The sequence below is a fragment of the Triturus cristatus genome, chromosome 6, assembly GCF_964204655.1.
Source record: "Triturus cristatus chromosome 6, aTriCri1.1, whole genome shotgun sequence".
In the NCBI taxonomy this organism is placed as follows: Eukaryota; Metazoa; Chordata; class Amphibia; order Caudata; family Salamandridae; genus Triturus; species Triturus cristatus.
The window spans coordinates 338,410,753-338,432,629 of NC_140589.1; the positions used below are offsets into that span (position 1 = coordinate 338,410,753).

Below are 21,877 nucleotides of genomic sequence, written 5' to 3' on the forward strand. Positions count from 1 at the left end.
TTGTGGGTCACTTACTGCCCCCTCTTCTACATTTGGTGTATTTTTTTTAGGAGGATGGCAGTTCCCCTTGAATATGATGAGTATGAAGAAACATATCTGTGTGAAGCCCAGTTTGAGGGAAACATAATCGTGTTGGAGGGGGATGTGTGTGTTTCTTGAAACATAGCAATATTCACATGATGTCTATCCATGTAGGCTAGTAGCTGTTTCTTTCGAGGATCTCCCAAGCCTCTTACATTCCAGGTCAGTAAGCCTATACCCGCTGATTAATCTTTGTTATCACTGTTACGTGACAATTGTGCTGTAATGGTGTGTTCTTTTGGTACCGGTATTGTGTATGCGCTTAAGCCCATTACTGTTGGATCACATGCCTTCTTGTTCTATGTCTGTTGTTATCTCTACCTATCCCATAACCCCTTCCCACAATAGCCTCCTGTAGCGCGCCCTCCCACCTCAAATACCCCTTAACAGATATTCAAACTAACTGCTTTGTTGCTTTTTCTACATCAATCTTAGAGCCTTTGTCCTCCATTGTATGCACATTATATATTTTGGCTGACTGGTAGTTATAGTAACTTGGGACAGCAGCTTTCTTATTGGCATGGTTTACAAAATGTACAGCAGTTGCATAGTTAACCAACAAAACAATCAACAGTCCCCCGTCATGAGGGTGGTTAGAACACACATGTTTCTTCATCCACACTGGTAGAGGTAGGGGAGATCTCCCTTTGGGGTGTGTTCTCTGGGGGGTGAGGCTGAACCTCCAGCACAGTTGGTGCCACACAAGTGGGTGCCCGCAGTTTAACATCTTAGTGTCTGGATACTTTTTCTTTGATCACTACGATTCCATTTGGACTGTATATATGACTACATCAAGTACCAATGTGAAGCGAAGTCACCCATTGTCACGTATAAGCGTTGGTTTTTTTTGCGCACACGTCTGTCTGTATGTAGCTGATATGCGTAACAATATGTGGTTACTGCTCCTCTTTATGATGGGGCAACGATCCTCTGCTAGTTGAGGGTGAGTATTCTGCGCACTTGGCTTATCTTTGGATCGTTCCCAGGAATTCTTCTGCTTGCTGCGGCGTGTTGCAAAAGTGCTGTTTGGCTTTATAGGAGAGGTGCAGTCTAGCAGGATACAGCATGGAGTAGTCCACCTCCGCTTGCTGCAGTTTTCGACAGTAACTTTCCTCATGCCTCCTGGACCGCCAATGTGAAGTCAGGATATAATGATATTGTGTTGTTTTCAAATATTAGTGTTCTGAACTCCCAGGCCAAATGTAGGGCTGTGTCGCAATCTCTATAATTTGATATCTTTGCACCTATGCCTTGGCGGTGCACCAAGCGGAGGTTTTGGCGCCAAACTTCTAAGCACTCTCACCACGATCAGCCGGGGGGAAAATTCTTCTCTGCCAAAGCAGGTGATGAGCAACCTTTCTATGTATTTCTCCATATTCCCCGTGTTGGTGGACTCTGGAATTTCAAGAATTCGTATGTTGTTCCTTCTTGATCTTGCTTCCAGGTCTTCATTCTTTGCAGCAATCACCTTGAGTAACCTGTCCATTTCCGTGATTTGACCTTTGCGTTGGTTGTGATCATCTTCTAGTGCCGATATTCTGTTTTCTGCTTCTCCCAGGCGTCCATCTTGTTTATCTAATTTCTGCGTTATGAAGTCCATCCTGGTGCACATTCCATCCATTTTGGCTTCTATTGATGAGAGGCTTCTTTTCTTGATCAATAGAGATTTTAGCTCCACATCCTCTGGGTATTGTGCAGTTTGGTCAGTCGCATCTATTTCTGGTTCTTGTGCTTGTCCTCTCTGCATTTTGCGGGCCTCAAACTGTAGTTTAGCTTGTTTCTCATCTGTTTTGCCCATTATTACCTGTGTGAGCACAGTGTTGCAATGGGCAGCAATAGTTGATTGCGGTGCTCTGCTTCGCCAGTTGTGGTCCTCTCGAGCAGTTTGTGACCAATACCGATTCAGCAAGCTCCGGTCCTGACTTATTCAGTGGTTAGTTCCGATGGCGTGTGTATGTCACATTATTGTCGCACAACTGTCTGAATTTAATGACCTAGTTGGTGTGGTTCTTACCACAGCACTTATTTCAGCCCCTCTATTTGTCACGATGTGTTGCGCTCTCTGCAGTTAATTGAGGGTTATGCATGGCTGCAAACTCCGTCTCACGGCCGCCAATCCTGCCGTTTTCTGAGCACAGCACTAATGCGTCTTTGCAGTTTCGTAGTCAGCGTGTTGGGCGCTTCTTACTGCTTTTCTGTTGTTTTGGCACAGTACACTGTTCATTAGGCCTCGCTACGGCCTTATTTTTATTTAACAGAATGGCCGTATCCTACGCAGTTGTATATTTCCCACAGCGCGTGTCTCGTTAGCGCTATGCAATGTCTTTTTTGCATGGCGACCCAGAATGTGCGGCGCAGCTGCCTGCTATAAATACTCTATGTTTCTGGGGAAATGGGTGCAACGCTTGTGAACCATTTTGTTCTCGTTGTTTGTGGTGAAGGCACTGTTCCGAGCTCCCCTGGCCTCTGCTTCCGCACCTTACTTGTTTTAACGTAGCATCCGCAGTTGTGCTCTTGCATCCAGTCGATGCAATTTCAGCACCACGCCGCACCTCTGCACCTCAATTCCCTCTTCCCAGCCTCTGGCGTGCCGCAGCGTGTCGCAGTGGATTTCTCGGCAGTACCGCTCATGCAGCAGCTGTCGGGTGGCTCCACTGGTGCCTCACCCCTTCCGTTATCTCCACCCGTCGTTTTTCATGAGTAAGCCACAGCCAGACACAAGATATTTGCAGATGTTTTCCCCGGGCAGACAGAGCCTCACTTCAGTGCGTCTATCTTGTTAGCCTGCCCCCTAGCACCACCCAGGGCTGACAAAAGTACTTGGCAAGAAAATCATAGGGTCAGACTAATACATGGTGTGAAAGAGGACTTGCAACAGTGGGACACCAGCCTCTTGGGCTTCAAAAGGACTCTGGTGTTGTGGGAACACTGGGTCTCAACTTGGCAATTAGAACTGTTCACGGACGCGGCATGGGAAGAACGTTTTGGGGCAATCCTAGGAATGGCATGTTGGGCTGCAAGAAGGCTGGCTTCATGGCACAAGAGGCAGCTTGCAAAGAACATCACAACTCCAGCACTGAACCATCGTGGTAGCCTTTTCGGTGTGGAAGGACAGACTCACTGACTGACAGATTACACTATGTTCAGGCAATCAACCATGCAATGCTGCAGGCACACATTCTGGGGGTGGCGCACTGCCCGATGGTGTTGGGCTTGTTGCAACAGGTAGTCAGCTAACAACTGAGCTCAAACATGGTGATCAAGGCCAGGCACATGTCTGGTAGCAATAACGCTTTTTCTTGTTTTCAGTGGTAGAGGTTACGGAAGTTGGCACCGTGAGTGGAACAGGAAATGACACCCGTCCCAGCAGGCCAATGGGCCATGGCAGACCTGACCTAACAGCATTGGTGAAGCGGGCGCTAGCACCTAAGACAGTGGCCTAGTACCCTTACTAAATATCAAGTCAAGAGGTTGAGCAATTCATACTGTTAGTATTCTTGAATGGAAAAATATAATCATGGGCCCAGGCGCATATTAGCACAGTGGCATATTTCTCTAAATTACTCACAGGCACCGATCCTTCAGGATCTTTTTACTGCTGGGCAGCAATGTGAGGGTGGGGGTGTGTGCAAGCAAAGACTGAAGACACCAGGCATAATGATTTCACCAGACTACGGTCATTATTGCAGGTTCTGCCAGACATATGCGGGACAACAGGCGAGGTCGTCCTATTTCAAGCTGCATTCGCCCTGTACTTCTTTGGGACAAACAGGGTCATCGAGCTAGTGGCCTCATCCAAGACCTACCTTGGCAAGGCATGCATACAGCGTGAGGATGTTCAACTGGGGGAGGATCACATGATACTGAGGCTTAGGTGTTCAAAAAAGGACCAAGAGAAAAAAGGAAAACACACGCGCCTGTACTGCCTAGTAGACTCCAAATGCTGCCTGGTATGCCTAACATGGGGGTAATTTCGGAGCAGGCCTCAGGGGATCACTCTTTGTTAAAACACCAGACTCCAATTCTCTGCCGGACTGTGGATTGCGCTAGGTCAGGCCGATTTGCCAGTCAGGGAATTTGGATCACATTCATTATGCATAGGCGTAGCAACAACTGTGGCAGCCCACGGCCTGAGCGACAAGTGCATTAAACGCCTCGGCAGGTGGTCTTCTGGAACCTTCAAGACATGCATAAGACCCAAACACCTCTAAGTCATGTGTCTTTTACTGCAGGAGCTTCCGATGTCAGGTGAACCATATGTTTGCTTGGCCACTCCTACATGATGAGGGCACAGCAATTGGCAGCCCCCCAGAAGCCATACCAGGGGGTTTGGTTACGCAACACGGACGTAGTCTGGATGGGCAGGTCTGTGATGGGGTGGGCTCAGCTGCTAAAGACGGTGCAGAGGGCCTTGCAAAAAATGGACAGGCCTGGCACAGTGCTGATTCACCTAAAAGGCAACAATTTGGCTGACCTGCGGCAGAGGCGACTCCTCAAGGCAATGAAATTAGATCTCTATGCAGTGGCAAGACTGGTTCGCCCGTGGGAGGTCATCGGTTCGGAGCTGATAGCACGATTTGAATGAAGGGGAGCAATTGACCAGAGGGCAGTGGAGAGGTCCAGGAGTAAGCTTAACATCTTCACGAATAAGTAAGTAATTTCTGTAGGGGCAACGTCTAGGGTTTCGTTAAGCATGGTCTCATTAACCTAAAGTCCCACGGCAACTACGTGGAAGATGGGCCTCACCTCTCCATGATAGGCATGGACCTTCACCTTCACATGTTCCTGTTGAACGTTGTGGGAGCCCTCGAGCAGTTAGGATTTTCATAAACCTCAGGGTGGCGCATAGGTAAGGCACGGTTAAGGGGAGCTGACGACATATGTAGGACCACCTGCAGCATGGTGGAGACAGCACCTCAAATTGCCAATAACAGTACAGTAGGACAGGGGCAAGATACGCTCGAACAGGGTCCTTGGGATGCCTCCATGGCAGGAACACTGAAGGGCGAGCCAACGGCCAGCAAAAGGGTTAGTGCCAGGGGGACACAGCACTTGCAGCCCATGCCAGGCCAGAGGGCCACCTATGCAGGACATCAGTAGCAAGGGAAGCCTATAGGCTGCAGCGCACTACACCAATGGACTGCAGAGTAAAGTACTATGCGGGAGGTGCTGTCAAAGCTGTGATCTGAGGACTTATTGTGATGGGGCATCGCGATCAGGGACGGACTTTTAAGTTTTTTAGGATCTCCGATGGAGACGATGTTTCAAATGGAATGTTAATGATTTTCATGATGTATGGATCATATTACTGACTTGATTTGTGATGATTTATGACCCAACTTTATGATGTCAATAAACTACGGCCATTTACTCACCAGAAAGGTCTACGTACCCATTACTCATGGACTGGCGTGGAGGGTGTAAGGTAGACGGCGTAAAGCCCTGAGGGGTCGCTCGCCCACCTGGGATGGGTTATCGCAGTAGCAGTGTGTTTTTTAAAGCGAGTCATGGTCTCCACCTCTGAGCAGATGTTACAAAAGAGAGAGAAAAATAGGACCCAAATGTGTGATCAACGTTTTAAATGTGGAGCACATGTTCACCAGGCCATCTCTTTCAAAACCGGTACACATGCTTAAAATTATGAAAATGTTCAGGACACTAGGACAGAGATGAAAAAATGGACTTGGATCCGGATTGGCTGGTCAACTAATGTTTAAGAGAAGGGGTAGATCTGCTCCGAGAATTGATGTTATACGGTGGAGGTGCCCTTGAACATTTGTTTACCCGCACATATTTGTAACTTTGGGCATTCATAAGCCTTTTCTTTGCCCATTATAATTCTGGAAACTGTTGAGTAGGCAGGCTTAGCAAGGGCTGGAGAAAATACGTTTCAGGGGTGGGAATGGGCATGGAACACCCCCAAAATTTGTGAATTATAGGAGCAAGTGTTTCTCTATTGGAAAACAATAATTTCCGCTTGGAGAAAAAAATGCATTTTCATTTGCTTTCAGATTTTATCATAAGTGACTTTACAACTCTATATGTTTACTTATATAGCATTTACAACGATTAAAAGGTGTGCTCCCCAGAAAAATGGAACAGCCGTAGCTTTGCTGGAGTAAAACTGAAAATCTTTGGGGCATATTATCAAGACAGGCGATAAAATTATCGCAGTTTTAGCGGCAGAAAACTGCCGCTAAAACGGCTATAATGGGCTTGATAATATGCTCTATGGAATTCCAATTGAAGCCCATGTTAGATGTGAAGGACATCTAACCTGGGCTTCAATTGGAATTCCATAGATCATATTATCAAGCCCATTATAGCCGTTTTAGCGGCAGTTCTCTGCCGCTAAAGCGGCGATAATTTTATCGCCTGTCTTGATAATATGCCCCTTAGAGTTGTACTTTTTTGACCGTTTTCCAACAGTCAAGCACAAAAGTGCAAGATTCACAGTGATGTCATAAATCCGGTGAATGAGTATTTCAAAAGTTGTTCGAGTTTATTTCCTGCTTTTTCTCAGAATAGACATTGCCAAATGTATGCTTTTCACAAACATCCCCAGCCCTGTGTGTGTGGAGTCTTCATTTGGCATAAACTCCACCTGTATATGGTTTAGAACTTGGAGAAACGTTTTCGGGGTGATTTATTTTTGTTCAAAGTATTTTATTGTTATTTGGGAATACAAACAAAAAGAACTTGGGGAAATGTTTTTAAAGATTCCTTTTTTTACATCATAAGTAAAACGATTTTACCTGAAACGCCTTTTCTTCCCACACACTGCTATGAAAATGGGGCATAATGGTGCACTTTCCTACACTTATTGCACTACTCACTGTTGGTGTACGTTTGGTTGTGTGGATGATACATGTGAGAAAACCACTGTAGATGTCTTTATAAGCCCACAGTGTTTAAACTGTGTTGATATTTACTTAATACAGGCTGCTTTTCACTGGCCACCCTGCTCCCGTACTCCTGCCTGTCGCGGTGTGTATCTGTGGTGTGGCCCACATTTGTTTAGCCGCTGCTCGATGGGAATATAGCACACTCTACACCATGGGTACTCGCAAACAATTCCCGAGGGCCGCACAGTACTGTCTGTGGCATGCCCGAGGGCCGGACCTATACCCGCAGGGCGAGAGTCGGGTAATGATAGGCGGGTGTAGGGGGACGTGAAGCAAATGCCTGGTGTGGACAACAAACCGAGCCCAGTGACTTCTGTCTGCCACCAGCGCTCTATTCTCAGGTACCAAGAAGTCAAAAGATTAACTTTTAATGTAAAACGGCAGAATTGTAAATATGAAACCAGAAAACCATTATGTATGCCCGATTCATAGATGTCTGAATGTTCCTGATCTGTCAAGTGAACAGCAGCCCAGAGTTGCTGGTCACCAGGGGGCCGCAATTAAAGGTCTGAAGGACCGCATGGGGTCCGAGTATCCCTAGTCTAAACCTTGGTAAATTTCGACTATGAGGTCATACCCCAGGCCTGTTAATTTTAATATCACGTCCCTACGTCACGGCCGTAGCTATCGGGACTCAAATGGAAGGGCTCACCACAAAACACCCCTTATGGGTGAAGCATAGTGCGATCAACCCACTACCATAAGCATAACACTGCCTGCTCCTGTGTGCATAAACACTAATTCTAGTGCCAGTTAGGTCAGAAAACCTCGCAGGTGAAGCAGACTTTCTTCATGCAACAAGCAACTCATTTGACTGCATGAGTGACTCTTTTAGTGGTGCTAAAGCTTAAGGGATCAAACATATTTCAATATGTTAACCGGACACAAATGTTGAATGCCAAATTGTATCAGCCACTCCTAAACCGTGAGCTAATGGATAATGGCTTAAACTGTATGGTAACCCTGGTGGACATATGAGGAGAAGGAGCATGGCATCTCAGGCGGGGAAACCAATGCTCGAGAAAAATGTGAAACAATGGTGAAAGCCTATTGAGCAATATGTTTCCTGCAAAAGCTTTTTTCTGAAGATCTAATGGTGCCAGGTGATTCCCTCCTGCCTGTTGAACAAGTTATGCCCTTAGCGTATTCTTCTATCTTTTTAAAACAACTAAAGAATGCACTATAAGTGTTATTTTACAGGTAAAGAGGGAAAGCAAAAATGAAAAAGGAAATAAAATAAGTGCAGAATAACAAAAAAGCGTAAGAGGCGCCTTATATTTCCAGTGGAACAGTTATTGCTACCCCTTCCTGACAATGAATCAATATGTTCTCAATTTCCATTCCATCTCAAGATGAATATAATGTCCCTCATGTTACTCAAAGGCCCAAGCCACTAGCTAATTTAAGGACCATAAAAGTTCTACTGTTTTAAAAAAAGATTTACAAGCCTGCAAAAAGCTGCATGGAAGAATGTTAACTTAGTACAGGGCTCCTGTTCACCAAAACATTTAGACGTGGATTCCACCATATCTTCAACTATTGACCATGCAGAACCTTTGGTGATGGGGTAGCCTGCTAAGGAGATCTAGACTTTTTAGTTTACTTTCCGCACAGCCTCTTCTGTAATCACTGTCTTCAGCTGACATCAAGTTGGTTTTGCTTCTAGATAACTTTGACCAGCCTAGAGCGAGGGTGGAAGTCTTCTTTGTATCTAGTTCCAACAGTAATTCTAAATGATTGTAACTTCTTCCACAGAAATGGTTGTGATGTGATGCCAGTCCAAATCAATGTTTTTAAGGAGCCATTTAGAACCAACTCTTCCACAATTTCAAAGTATGAACCTTGATCTAATATGGCCCACACGTTATCACATGACTTCCTGAAAGAAGCTTGTTCTGTGGTGGGACAAGTTGACGCATGTGGTAGAGTAGTTAGTGCCCCTCAGTAGTTGTACTCCTTTTGGGTTGACAGGGGTTAAGATGAATCTCAATCTCTGCCCTTGTTCACAGGAGCATTGAATAGAAGTAAACTACATGATCATATTCAGCCTATAAATTAACCACACATTTCAGTCCTCTCTTGGAACCTGGCAAGACCATTTCTGCTTAAATCACAATCTTAACAAGCTTGATAAATTGATAATTTTCTAATAGCTCTGCTAAGTTTTCATAGTGAGGCCATGCTAGTGTTGGCATTGCCATACTCCTCTCTGTAGATTATTATTTGGAATTTGGGATTATTACCTGCTCTAATACTGCCATACAATGTAAAACACGTGATTTTATGACGCATGCTTATGTTCAGAAATGCTCCCTTCTCCTATTCAATATTTGTATTACTCCTGGACAGCAGCATAATCCCACTTTGCTCTCAATTTTTGATTTTATATTTAATGCATTTGAAAGGGAGTAGACAGCAGGTTTTAATTGTGGAGATTTCAATGCAAAATGTTCAAATTTAGCTCTTCATGTGTCCTGAAATTCAGAACCTTCAAGAGGCCTGGAATATTCCTGAAATATCTTTACCACAATATTGTAAATCAAATAATCAAGGAGTTCTCTTGCTCGAACAACTAAGGGCAACAGGTGGTTTGATGATCCATCGTAGGGTGGACTGATACTGCTCACCACACTCCTAAAGGGAAGCTATGGTGCCTCAATAATAGACTACATTTTCTCTACCTATGAAACATTTGACTTCGTTTCTGAAGTGCAGATACTAGTCTGTTTATGGTGATCTTTCCATTCTGTGAATTAGATTACATCTTCCTCTTCAAATCCCCCGCTTTGGAATATGGAACAAGGTGAAGCTGATGTCCAAATATCAGGGGGCTGGATACATTGGAACACTTTTATAACAGTCTTGTTTAATGAACTGCTAACATCCTTGCTAACGATATTATTGCTGATTTTGAACTCTGCAGACACAAAATGGGAAAGGCAATAGAACAGAAGAATAAAGTACTGAAAGGAAATCAATCAATCAATCAGGTGTTTATTAAGCGTGACTACTCACCTGTGAGGGTCTCAAGGTGCTGGGGGGGGGGGGCTGCAGGTTCCAGTCCATCAAGGAGGGGGTCTGCCGAAGAGCAAGGTTTTGAGGTTTCTCACGAAGTTGGGGAGCGATGTTGTCTGTCTGAGGTGGAGCTGAAGGGCGTTCCAGGCTCTGGCCACGAGGAAGGAGAAGGAGCAGCCTCCCGATCTGGTCTTTCTGGTGCAGGGGACCACGGCGTAGGAGACTTGGGGTGATCGGAGGGTTCTTTGGGGTGTGTGGAATTTGAGTCGACTGTTCAGGTATGCTGGCAGGAAAGAAGAGGCATCTGAGAGTGTTGTATGAAACAACCATGAGTGCCTAAACCACACGTTTCATAACAATCTGGTTGAAACAGTGTCTGTGTCTTAACCATGCCTTCCTTTACCATGCAAGTCTTTATAACGACTTGCCTTAAGGAAAGCGCTGGACTTTGAAACAGTATACTTTACTATTCCAACTCCAGTCCGCGCAACAGTAGAGAAATCGTTGGACTTTAAAGTCCAACAGCGCTTTACCTAAGGCATGATGTTGTAACAACATGTGTGGTAAAGGAATAAGTGGTTAAGACACATTCGTTGTTTCGACCACGTTGCAAAGGCAACGCGTGGTTCGGTCTTCATTGTAATCGCTGTTTCCCATCTGAGAAACCTCCAGGATTTAAAATTGTGTGCTGAGGTACACAGGCGTCTTTGTAAGCAGTTTATGGAAGATTCCCATATTAAAGAAGAAGCAGACCAGACTTCAGAGAAAAGAGAGTCTTATTTGAACTGCCATGATTTTAAAAGTGCGGGCCTGGAAAACAGCTCAACACAGTTCTGTCAACTTGTAAACCTGGCCTGTAGGGCAAAAGTAAACACTTCTGTGATATCTGTTCCACAGCAGGGCTGGTTTGATTATATCTTTGAGTTATCAGGACCAAATAAAATAAAAATATCTGATGGGTATCTCACTAAAGTATAAGAAAATCCAGGTCCTATAATCGTCTTCCCCCAACATCTCATTAAATTGACAATTTTAAAAAAAATAGCAAGATTCTCGGGGACAATTGACTCAGATCAGTCTCAAGTAATAGTGTTGAAGAAGGACCTGGAACCTTGTAGTTATTTCCTGTTCCAGTTCTTACACTATTGTTATAAATCTGTTTCATGGTTGGTGGGAAGTATTATAATTCAACTTAACAAGAACAGTTTTTGTTACACCACAAGAAGTTACAGGCAGATTGTGTATCTGAGCAGAATGCAGAAGGTCTTTGATTGATATTAAAGCATCTTCCATCATGGGCTTTTGAGAATTCGATTTTACCATGTGAACAAGATGGGTTTAGAGCAAACTGTTCAGCAACTGGTAATGTAGCTGCTGTCCAATCTATCATTGAAAGGTATGTTGTTTCTAGAGGCAGATAGCTTTTATAAACTTGTGTACAGAGTTCGGCAGTGTAGACAGGCCAGCACTCTGGACAAAGCTAACACCAAAGGCCTTTCCAATGAATCCTCTGTGGGGCAGCGGCCAGGGTGCCTGACTCTGGACTATGGGGTTCACGGTTTGATCGCCGGCGGCAGGTTAGCCCAGCACCATGTGACTCTGGGCAATAGCTCGCTTAATCTTCCCGTGGGCTCCCAGCGCAGGGACACCACTTCGGATGTAGCTGTGCACTTTACAAATACTGGTATTTCATTTCATTATATCCATTAATATGGCATAAAGTATTAATGGGGGCAATAGGTGATTACCAGCAAAGGTTAAAACTCAAAATAGTTTCAAGCAAATAAGTCTCTGTAGTAGACTAGTATTGTAGGTCTTGCTGCTCAGCCAGAGTGGAATGTTGGTGCATGGTTGGAATGCAGTGGTGGAATGCCTGAGTGGGAATCAGTTGAGGACGGGCTGAGCAGCAAGTGAGCTGCTCCTGGTGGGGTCCCCCCTTGAGACTTATCATCTGATCAATAAAGCATTCATCCTATGCTACACCTCGTATACTTCCATTAATTTCATCTTATTTCATCTGGCGACGATCCGGAAGAACCTGCCTGTGCTGCCTTAACTGACGGAAACTGAAAACTGAAATTATCTAAGGTAAAGCACCTATATTGAAACGGAAATCTACAATCTTAAAAGCCTGACACCAGGGGGCCCCACCAGTGACCAACATCGGTCACCCGCTGAAATGTGTCAGGACTCGTGATTCTTCCTGCAACCATCCCTCACCTGCAGTGTGCCAGTTTGCCAGTTCCTGGGTTGTCATTCACTCCTCCGTCAAGCCAAGGTCAAGTGAGAGCTGTCTGAGGAGAATTCAGCACATTTCGAAAACCGGAGCGCTAGGAGAGTTCAACTGGTACAGAGTGAACTGGCAGGCATGAGAACAATCTTTGCGTTTAGACAGGTCTGAGGGCTTTGTATTTGATTTGTCACTGGCAGGAGTGAATAGATGGTTGCTGCCACCTACTGGATTTAAAAAGAACTTTAATTCGCCTGAAAATGTATCCCCGTACTTCTTTTTACAAGTACTGTTTGATCGATTTGAGGAGTGAGACTGCCTAATTTAGTTGGCTGTGGTTAACCTCCCGGGTGAATAGTTCGTCTGCGTATGCTGTTTGGACATTGTTGAAGTTGTTTTGGCAGCGTTGTCCGTGAGTACTTTAGCCAGCTGTTTTATTTTAACTAATTGCTGTGGAGCACCCTAAGGCTGTTAAACCATCGTCTCAGTTTAAATTTAGCACAAGCTATGCTCCGTGCGCTCGAGCTCACCTGCGTCTCCTCGCGGGGCGTGTCTTCCTTCATGATGTTCGGAGCTGCTTCTGGACGTCTGTGTGCTCTGTCACACCGTGAGCCACCCGGGGCAGCGTCAAGAGGCGTGCCGCCATGTTGTATTTTCACCGGAGCTCTACATTTTGGCTACGTTTTCTTCAAGTGTTCACCCAGTAGTGCTGTTTTTGCCAACCACGATTGTTTTCCGTATTGGGGGACAATAAAGTTTTTTTCAGTGCAGCACTAGGACATTGTACTCTGTTCAAAGACCTGCTTGCTCGAATGCTCTGGTGAGTTACGCCTTTTTGGCGACATGATCTAGTTGTGCCACAGCACGGAGGAGAAGCAATTTCATAAATCACATGGGATACCCAGCGCTAAATCCAGGATGTGGTCAGTCTCGCTTATTTTCTACAAGCAAATATTTTAATCTGGAGCAACGTTTCGTCCCTTTAGAAGAACGCCTAATTTGTACTCCTGTAATGAATTAACTTGACTTACTGGTTATCGGCTAATCTCAAAGGAAAAATGTTATTCTTTCTTGTATTAGGGTTGTTATAATCGTTAGCTCTCAGGCACATCTAAAAAGTGTATTCAACTATTCATTCATTCGTGTGACATATTTATTTATTTTATTTAAAAAAAAAAAAAAGAAAAAAGAATAGAAGTTATTTATTTTAAAATGACTGCAGTATGTTCCATTTCGTTAGCATAGCAGTCTTTATGGTCAAGGGTTTTTGTATAGATATTGATCGGTTACAGGTTTCCTTATGGGAGATTTTTTTTTATTATTAGTTTAGGTATATGAGTGAATAACCTGCAGTCCGTAACAAAATGTTTCATTATTTGAGGTATGCATTACCAACAAAGTTTGTTGGTTCACAATGTGTAATTTTGTTTCTTTTCTCTTAGGCGATTTATCTGTTACAAGTTCCATTTGGGAATGTTCATTAGTTTAGGTTTATATATAGCAGGGGTCTCCAACCTTTTCTGTAGTGAGAGCTACTTCTGCTCAAGGATAGTCTTCCCGAGCTACTAGAAAATGTTATACCTGTAAAATAGTGACTACACTATGACCACCCAAAGCAAGATTTTCAGTAGTTACCACCCAAGTATATCAAGTGCGGTTACCAGCAGAAATGCTGGGAAAAAGTTCTTCAATATTAAATGCCTCCCCTTGACTTATGAAGTAACATTCAAATCTTGACATGCCCAGTGGCACAAAGGACATAAGCACAGCAGTACGTCTCCCCAGCTCAGCTTGAATTATCATTCACCAGTTTCGGAAAATGCACATTTTTCTATCTAATACTACTTTCCACTGTGGGCAAACAAACTAAATTTTCCAGAAGAAACCCCATTTGTGAAAACTAAAACTGCCTTTAAAATATCAGTTTTCAGTTTCTGAGAAATGCACAGTCTCAAAACATCAGCTTGTCATTATCATCATGTACTCCCATGTACAAATGCCTCATATGGACAGACTGCTTAGAATTCCCAGGTATTACAGTCATATGCCATGGATGCTCACCATTGGTATAGGAAACAATGGTCCTAGACTTCTGTAAAGCTACAATTCAGTTATGAAAAACATTTATTAGTCAAAGGGCATCCGGTACATATAGAATTAGCATTGCATCATTATTGTACCATCATTTTCTTTACAATGCAAACAAGTATATCTTCAAAAGACACAAAGGCACAAAATATCCCTCCAATACTGACTGTTTTTTATTTAGTTACTTTTATACCAGATCACCATATTCAATGCTCCAAATAGAGAAAAAGGTTGCTCCAAGGGGAGTGTGAAAAAGGAAAGTGCTCGTGAGGTAGGATAGATATAAAGGAGAGGAATCCAAAAGGCAAATTCAATAACCAATCAATTACACATTCTGGTATCCTTAGTAAAACTGGTCGTGGTTCATAGTGGCACCAGTTTTACAGATAGGCCTGTCCCTTATGGATTTACAAATATTCATTTCATGATTTCCTGATGACGCACAGAGAACATTCATATGTGAAAAGGCAGGCTGGGATGATATCAGGTACAGGCCCACTGGGGGAGAGTGTCGACGTTTCGACCCTGGTGCAATGAGGGTAATTCCTCAGGACGGGGGGAGGGGAGGCAACCTAGGGTGGGGTACAGTAGGGATACAGCCCCAGAGGGGATACATTACCCTCATTGCACCACGACTAATGAATGTTTTTCATAACTGAATTGTAGCTTTAAAGAAGTCTAGGACCGTTGTTTCCTTTACCAAACGTTACCCAGGTCCGTGGACAATTGTGGGTTACCCCATTATATCATAATGGATGCTCACCATAGCACCACGGATGCCTGGATTATGCCAGTAATGCCCACCATTATACTAGGGTCACAGTTGTGCCAAGGCTGGAAATCAGAAGGATCAGGGATAAGGCACATATCAGTCATGACCATTAATATGCCAGGAATAGGTACATATCGGCCAGTCATGCTCAGAGTAGGTCTATGATGGCTGCCAGCATACCACAACTAGACCAAAAATACTAAAATAGTCAAGGATGACCATAATTATGCCATTCGCACTATTATGTCAGGAATGGACACAATTATGCCAAATATAACACTCTTATGAAGGGGCTAGCATATATATTTGGCGGTTCTTGACATCAGGCATAGTTTCAGGAAGCAATAGTGTTTATTATGGGCACACACATAAATGTTGATGAATCTCTGGATTATACCGTTCTCCTCAGGTCTTGAGCTGATCATGCATCTAACTGACACATTTTCACTCTGACTCCTGCAGTCCCGCACTTTGGTGGGTCAGCACTGATTACAGCTCAGGCTACTGCTGCCATACTTTTTTGATGGTGCACTGTTCACACACATGTTGTGACTGATAAAGGAGGGACTGCAACATGGTCAATCTGCTTGTGGCTTAAAATATATTGAGATTGGATACAGACTGTCATGTAGCAGGTCCTATAAGCTGGCACAGTGTGTGGTTGAGTGTTAGTATGAGTTACTGTGATAAGTTTGGCTGGCTGTCACTCTTAGGGTCTTGAGATGATCAGTGCTGCCTTCTTTAATAGACACCTACTCTGAAATTGATACTGGGCTTGACTTCACCTCAGAGAGCTACTTTGAAGGTACTGGCGAGCTACCAGTAGCTCCCGAGCTACTCGTTGGAGACCCCTGATATATAGCCTACTACAGTCAGTAACAGAATTTCATGGTACGCATACATTGCCCGTGTCGTTTCACTTGTACGTGGATACGTCACATACGTTATTACGGTATAGAATTTTACTCATCCGCACTGAAATCATTTTCATTATTGAAGTATGCACTTTTTCATAGCTAATTAATCTGTTACAAGTTTGCTAATGGGAATTTTCATTAGTTTAGTACAGCTAGCCTGCTAAATTCAGCCAGTAACAAGATTTTCATGGTACGCATACATTGCCCGTGTTATTTCACTTGTACGTGGAAATGTCACATAAATTATTTCTGTACGTTATTTTATTGAACTGCTTGGTTATAATTTTCATTTATGATGGTACACACTGTAATAGCCTTCAGCTACGTGGTTCTCCACCGGTACGTGGATTTCTCAACTATTATTGTGTATCGCTCATAGTGTTATCTTTGCATGTTTGGTTAAGGGGTTGCCAATTAGTCAAGTATTCGGTGATTTCCACTTTTGCGTGGATAGGTCACTTTCAGGTATACATTTTGTAAGCCTATTGGCTTTGTGATACTCACTTGTACGTGCAGATATCACCTGCTGTGTTTCTACTTCTCTACTTTACTGGATTTATTCATCCACTGTGTGTAGAATCTACGGCTTCTTTAATTTTGTGGCAGTGTGTGGTTTTCACTTCTTCTTTTTGTTGGTTCTGGTACATGTTTCCACACCTTTTTCTGTCACGTTGGACTTATTTTATAGTTCAACGGGGTGCTGTTTTCACCCTTCTTAATATATTTTTTCTTCACAGTCTTTCCTTAAATTCTTAAATTCTTATGAATTGCTTGATCTTTCCTTGCTTTTTTCTACCATTTGCTACTTCTATCCTTCATTTGCTCCGTTAAGGGGGATGAGGCATGCTATGTTTTTGCTCTTAATTAATGCAATGTATTTTCTTGTATGAATTATTGCATGTTTTTTTTTTTTCATTTAGATGCTTTATTAACAATTTTACCCCTATGTGGATTCATATTGTACCGTAATTACAAAATTCTTTTGTTTCTGTTAAAAGGGGGAAGGTGATGTAGTAGACTAGTATTGTAGGTCTTGCTGCTCAGCCAGAGTGGAATGTTGGTGCATGGTTGGAATACAGTGGTGGAATGCCTGAGTGGGAATCAGTTGAGGACGGGCTGAGCAGCAAGGGGCATATCAACAAGGGCTTTATCTCTGCTTTTTTGGCTTTAAAAGCCAAAAAAGCAGAGATAAAACTAGCACCCTATCAACAACAGGGTGCTAACACGCAAATTTGCATGTTAGCACCCTTTTACTCTACGCTTCCCCTTGCATCTCTAATGAGATGCAAAGGGGGCGTTCCAGAGTAAAATAATAGGAGAAATGTCGCTAAGCAACATTTCTCCTATTATCAAGAATGTCGCTAACCCTGTTAGAGACAAAAAAAGCAGCGCTAACCGCGGTTAACGCTGCTTTTTTACGTCTGCTAATCTTCAGACTTAGCCATGATATCCTATGGAAGGAGGATATCATGGCTAAGTTTGCCTGTCCCTATCAACAAGGTAACGTGTGATTATCGCTGGGTTTCCAGCGATAATCTCACGTTAGCCTGTTAGCGTGTAGATTTTTATCGCTATTGAGATAAGCGTTGCTAATAGCACGCTATCTCAGCGATAAAAATTCACGCTAGCCGGCGATAATTATCCTCACGCTAAGAGCGCTGAGCGATAATTATCGCCGGTTGTTGTTGATATGCCCCCAAGTGAGCTGCTCCTGGTGGGGTCCCCCCTTGAGACTTATCATCTGATCAATAAAGCATTCATCCTATGCTACACCTCGTCTACTTCCATTAATTTCATCTTATTTCAGTCTCCTAGCCCCTTCATTGGATTTACATGGCTTGCAAGAAAAATGTGTGTAAATTAGGGTTCCTTTTCTTACACGTATTGATGCACGCTTATGATGTTGTCCTTTTTGACTTGACACCAATACTCCTTCAACAAGATGTAACTGAGTTGAATCATTTTGCAACAAATCACTTTTTGAAGATGAATGTGATAAAGAGTAAGATAGCCCTGGGGCCAGGAAAAAAGCCTTACTTACAGCCGGGTATTAGGTCAGCACATACTTCAGAGAGTAAAATCATGCCCTTCTTTATGTAGGGTTTTTTCTATGATCTGAATAACAAGTAACCAGCATCTTTTTACTCAGCACGGGGGTAATGCCCTGGCCCAAGCAGGTGCCATCAAACAATGGTATGGGTCTCTCTGGAGGAGACATTGAAAACATTTATTGGAGACCTATAAAAACCAAGGGACATATTTACAAGGGCTTTATCTCCGCTTTTTTGGCTTAAAAAGCCCAAAAAGCGGAGATAAAACCAGCACCCTATTTACAAGAGGGTGCTAACATGCATAATCGCATGTTAGCACGCTTTTTCCCAATGCCTCACTTTGTATCTCCAATGAGATGCAAAGGGGGCGTTACTGGGCATACCCAAGATGGACTACCTTGCAAATATCGCTGATGTTTACATCGCAATATTTACAAGGCAGCCCACATGATTTTAGCACACATTAGATTTTGGCGAAAATGGCCGTTTTCGCCAAAACCTAACGTCTGCTAAAATCCTGATTTAGCCATCCCTAACATAGGGGGTGGATTATGCTGATACGACCCTATGGGTCGTATCAGCAATGTTATCGCCCTTTTGCAGGGAACATCGCTGGAAAACCAGCGATGTTCCCTGCAAAATGGCAATAACCTCGCTATCTCTGGAATTTTTATCGCCCTGGAGTAACGCGTTGTTAATAACGTGCTACCAAGGCGATAAATACCAGAGATAGCCTGCGATAAGAAATTTATCGCTAAGGACGGCCAGCGATAATTATCGCTGGCCTTTGTTAATATGCCTGCAAAGTTCTTAGAATATTACTTTATGCTCTAGATATACTCCATTCTCTTACAGGCCTTTCTTAGATAAAGACGAAGGTTTTGAGGAAGTTCTGTACACTGGGGCCTTCCATTCCGGTTCAAGCATTGTATCTTGAACATGGTTTGACAAGTACTTCGTTAAATCATTAGTAGTGGTTGTTCATTTCATTTGGGTATTTGCTTAATTCACCCTCCAGATTGATCCCTGAAGAATCTCCTTAAGTGAGAAATTGTCGCCAATGCTGGTAATCAGGGTTCTTTTATATGAAAATTCCACCATGCATTACAATTGTTTGAACTTTGTATCGACATATTACATCCCTATTCCTTTAGTCAGTTGTGAAAAGCTTTGACAAGGATAATTCCTCTGTTGACGTTTAAATTCAGCAGTAAATATTGTACAAATCTAAAAAGATATAAAACAGTTTTCGAGAGTGCACTGGTAAAACAAACACAGCCATTGCTCGTTTTATTTTATTAGATCATAGTACTCGGAGAATGATGCTTACTTTAGAGTTGGGAAATCTTTCATTAAGAACATTAACTGCGAGATGGGCGGGCCTGCCTTGCAACTTGTATCTTTGCCCTCTTTACTCAAGTGTGTATATCTGGTCTGTTGAGCATTAAGTTCCAGTCGCAAAATGTTTTGTGTCCATTCTTTTTAAAACATAATATCAAATTCTTAAATGAGACTGTCAGCTTTATGCTGTCTCCTTCAAATGAGCAAACACATTTTTTTCAAGTAACATGGATGCACGTGTTTGGCTTTGATCGACTGTACACATTTATTCCACATAGCTGACCCCGTCGAGCTCTAAATCAAATGAATAAAGTAAATAGTGCCACATTACATTTCGCAACTCTCCCAAGCTAAGGGAGTTGGTGATAAAATAACTATTCAAGTATTTGATTTGACATTAACAAGCGAATGACTGTACTTTGTGTAATTTTGTTTCGGCTCCTTACGTTCTCATACCAAAAATGTACTTCTGTTTTCTTTGTGCAGGTGTCATAGCAGAAAAAATGTTACCTCCGGCTCACAAGGGCCAATTTCGTATGACCTATCGGAAGAAGAGCTGATGGCGAGCATTGAACGTGAATACTGACTCGCCAGTCCAATCTTCAGCCACACCCTGCCTTTGCGGTGGAGAAGGATTTTACTGAAGCGTTGACAAAGAGACTGCTCTGCTGAACACTTTTATAGCACTTTATATTCACTATTTAAAGACTCATTTATACTTATTACTTGTATATAACTGCTAAATTATACGCTCGATCAAAGCACGTTGAACACGTATTGTGAAATTTTGCACTTTTGTTGTCTTGCATTTTAACATGTAGTAAGTGTTCCAAGAGCTTAGCGCAATATCGAAGATCAAAATCACCCATATACTTACATTCTGTTATTTAGGGACATATTTATGAAAAGTGTGGCGCAGGCAGCACAACAAGTCACCTTGCTGTGCTGCCCTGCGCCACAGGGAAAAGGCAGGAATGTGCCGTATTTATCAAATACAGTGCATTCTTGCCCTTTCCCCTGCACGGACGCCATTTTGGCAGCCTAGCACCAACACAGGTACTCTTGCACCAAAGTGCAAGGGTGCCTGTGTTGTAGGAAAGATTGTTTTTGTACCGGAAGGGGCACCTAGAACACATAGAAAGAGGAAAAACCGAGGAGAAATAAAGATATTTCTCCTAGTTACGTCTCTCCTGTGGAGGCGTATCTTTTTGACGCATTCCTAGATTACAAGTCTGCAAACCAGGGGAGTTGCGTGGGAACACCCACCGCAACGCTAAGGGAACACATCCGTTGCGCAGAGTAAACCAACGCAGTGAGTTGCGCTGCGTTGCTTCACTTCAGATTTTTTAAGCCATTCAAAGCCACGCAAGGTGGCTTTGCTTGGCTTCATAAATCTGACTTAGAGGTTTGGTTCACGTTGGAACCACGCTGAGTTGTGCAAGCATGGCGCAAAGCTCTCATAAATATGCCCCTTAGTCTTACATCTAAGAGGAATTTAAAAGAATATTTATTTTTCCTACTGAGTCCATTTATAGCACAGGCGCACATAAAAGCAGCACACTCTAGTTATACATTGTACAAAATTTTTATAAGTGTGCAACACAGCAATTTGTTTGGTTGCTGCAACTTTTAAAGATTTAGTTGTTTGCTGCAGGATGGGTGTTTCAGAAAATGGAGTTTCTTATATAGCTTTATAGGACCATCATAATAAAAGACCTACTATAGTAGATACTATGCAGTGGTTCATTTAATGCTAACTGCAGATACCCCAAAACTAAGAAGCGATGGTCAAAGGTAACTGTAACTAGTCGCAATGGTAACAATCATGTATTAACAGGATAAGGTCTCACCTACTTGCAGGTAACCTTCATTACTCCAGCTATCTCATCACTACTTCTGAGATAGGTACCTTGATCAATCAATCAGTCAATCAAATAATTTGTAAAGCGCACTACTTACCCACAACGGTTTCAAGGCGCTGAGGGTGGGGAGTGAGGGGGGGGGTGCTGTTGCTACTGGTCAAACAGCCAGGTCTTGAGTCGTGTCCTGAAGGTTAGAAGGTCTTCGGTTAGTCGTAGGGGTTGAGCCCGAGGATGAAGATCTCTGTCTTGTCTGTGTTCAGCTTAAGGCGGCTATCCTCCATCCAGTCGGCGACGGCCTTTATTCCCTGGTGGAGGTTAGATTTGGCAGTGAGGGGGTCCTTGGTGAGGGAGAGGATCAGTTGCGTGTCGTCGGTGTAGGAGATTATGTTGAGGTCGTGATGTTGGGTGATGCGTGCGAGAGGCGCCATGTAGACGTTGGACAGCGTCAGGCTGAGGGAGGTTCCATGCGGGATGCTGCAGATGATCTCGTAGGCTTCGGATCGGAATGGGGGGAGGCAGACTCTCTGGGTTCTGCTGGAGAGGAAGGAGGAGGTCCAGTCCAGGGCCTTGTCTCAGATGCCTACAGAAAAGTAAAACTATCCCTGGCCTATGGGC

The 21,877-nt window shown here is 43.4% G+C and overlaps 1 protein-coding gene across 1 annotated transcript in view; it reads left to right on the top strand.

Moving 5' to 3' along the window:
• LOC146817145 (uncharacterized) overlaps positions 1 to 21,128 on the top strand; it is a 108,918-nt gene extending 87,790 nt beyond the window's left edge. Inside the window, exon 3 of the mRNA XM_085609175.1 lies at positions 19,887 to 21,128. Within this exon, the coding sequence (XP_085465301.1) occupies positions 19,887 to 19,986 (100 nt within the window). The 3' untranslated portion in view covers positions 19,987 to 21,128. The remainder of the gene's footprint in view (positions 1 to 19,886) is intronic.
• The last annotated feature ends 749 nt before the right edge of the window (positions 21,129 to 21,877 follow it).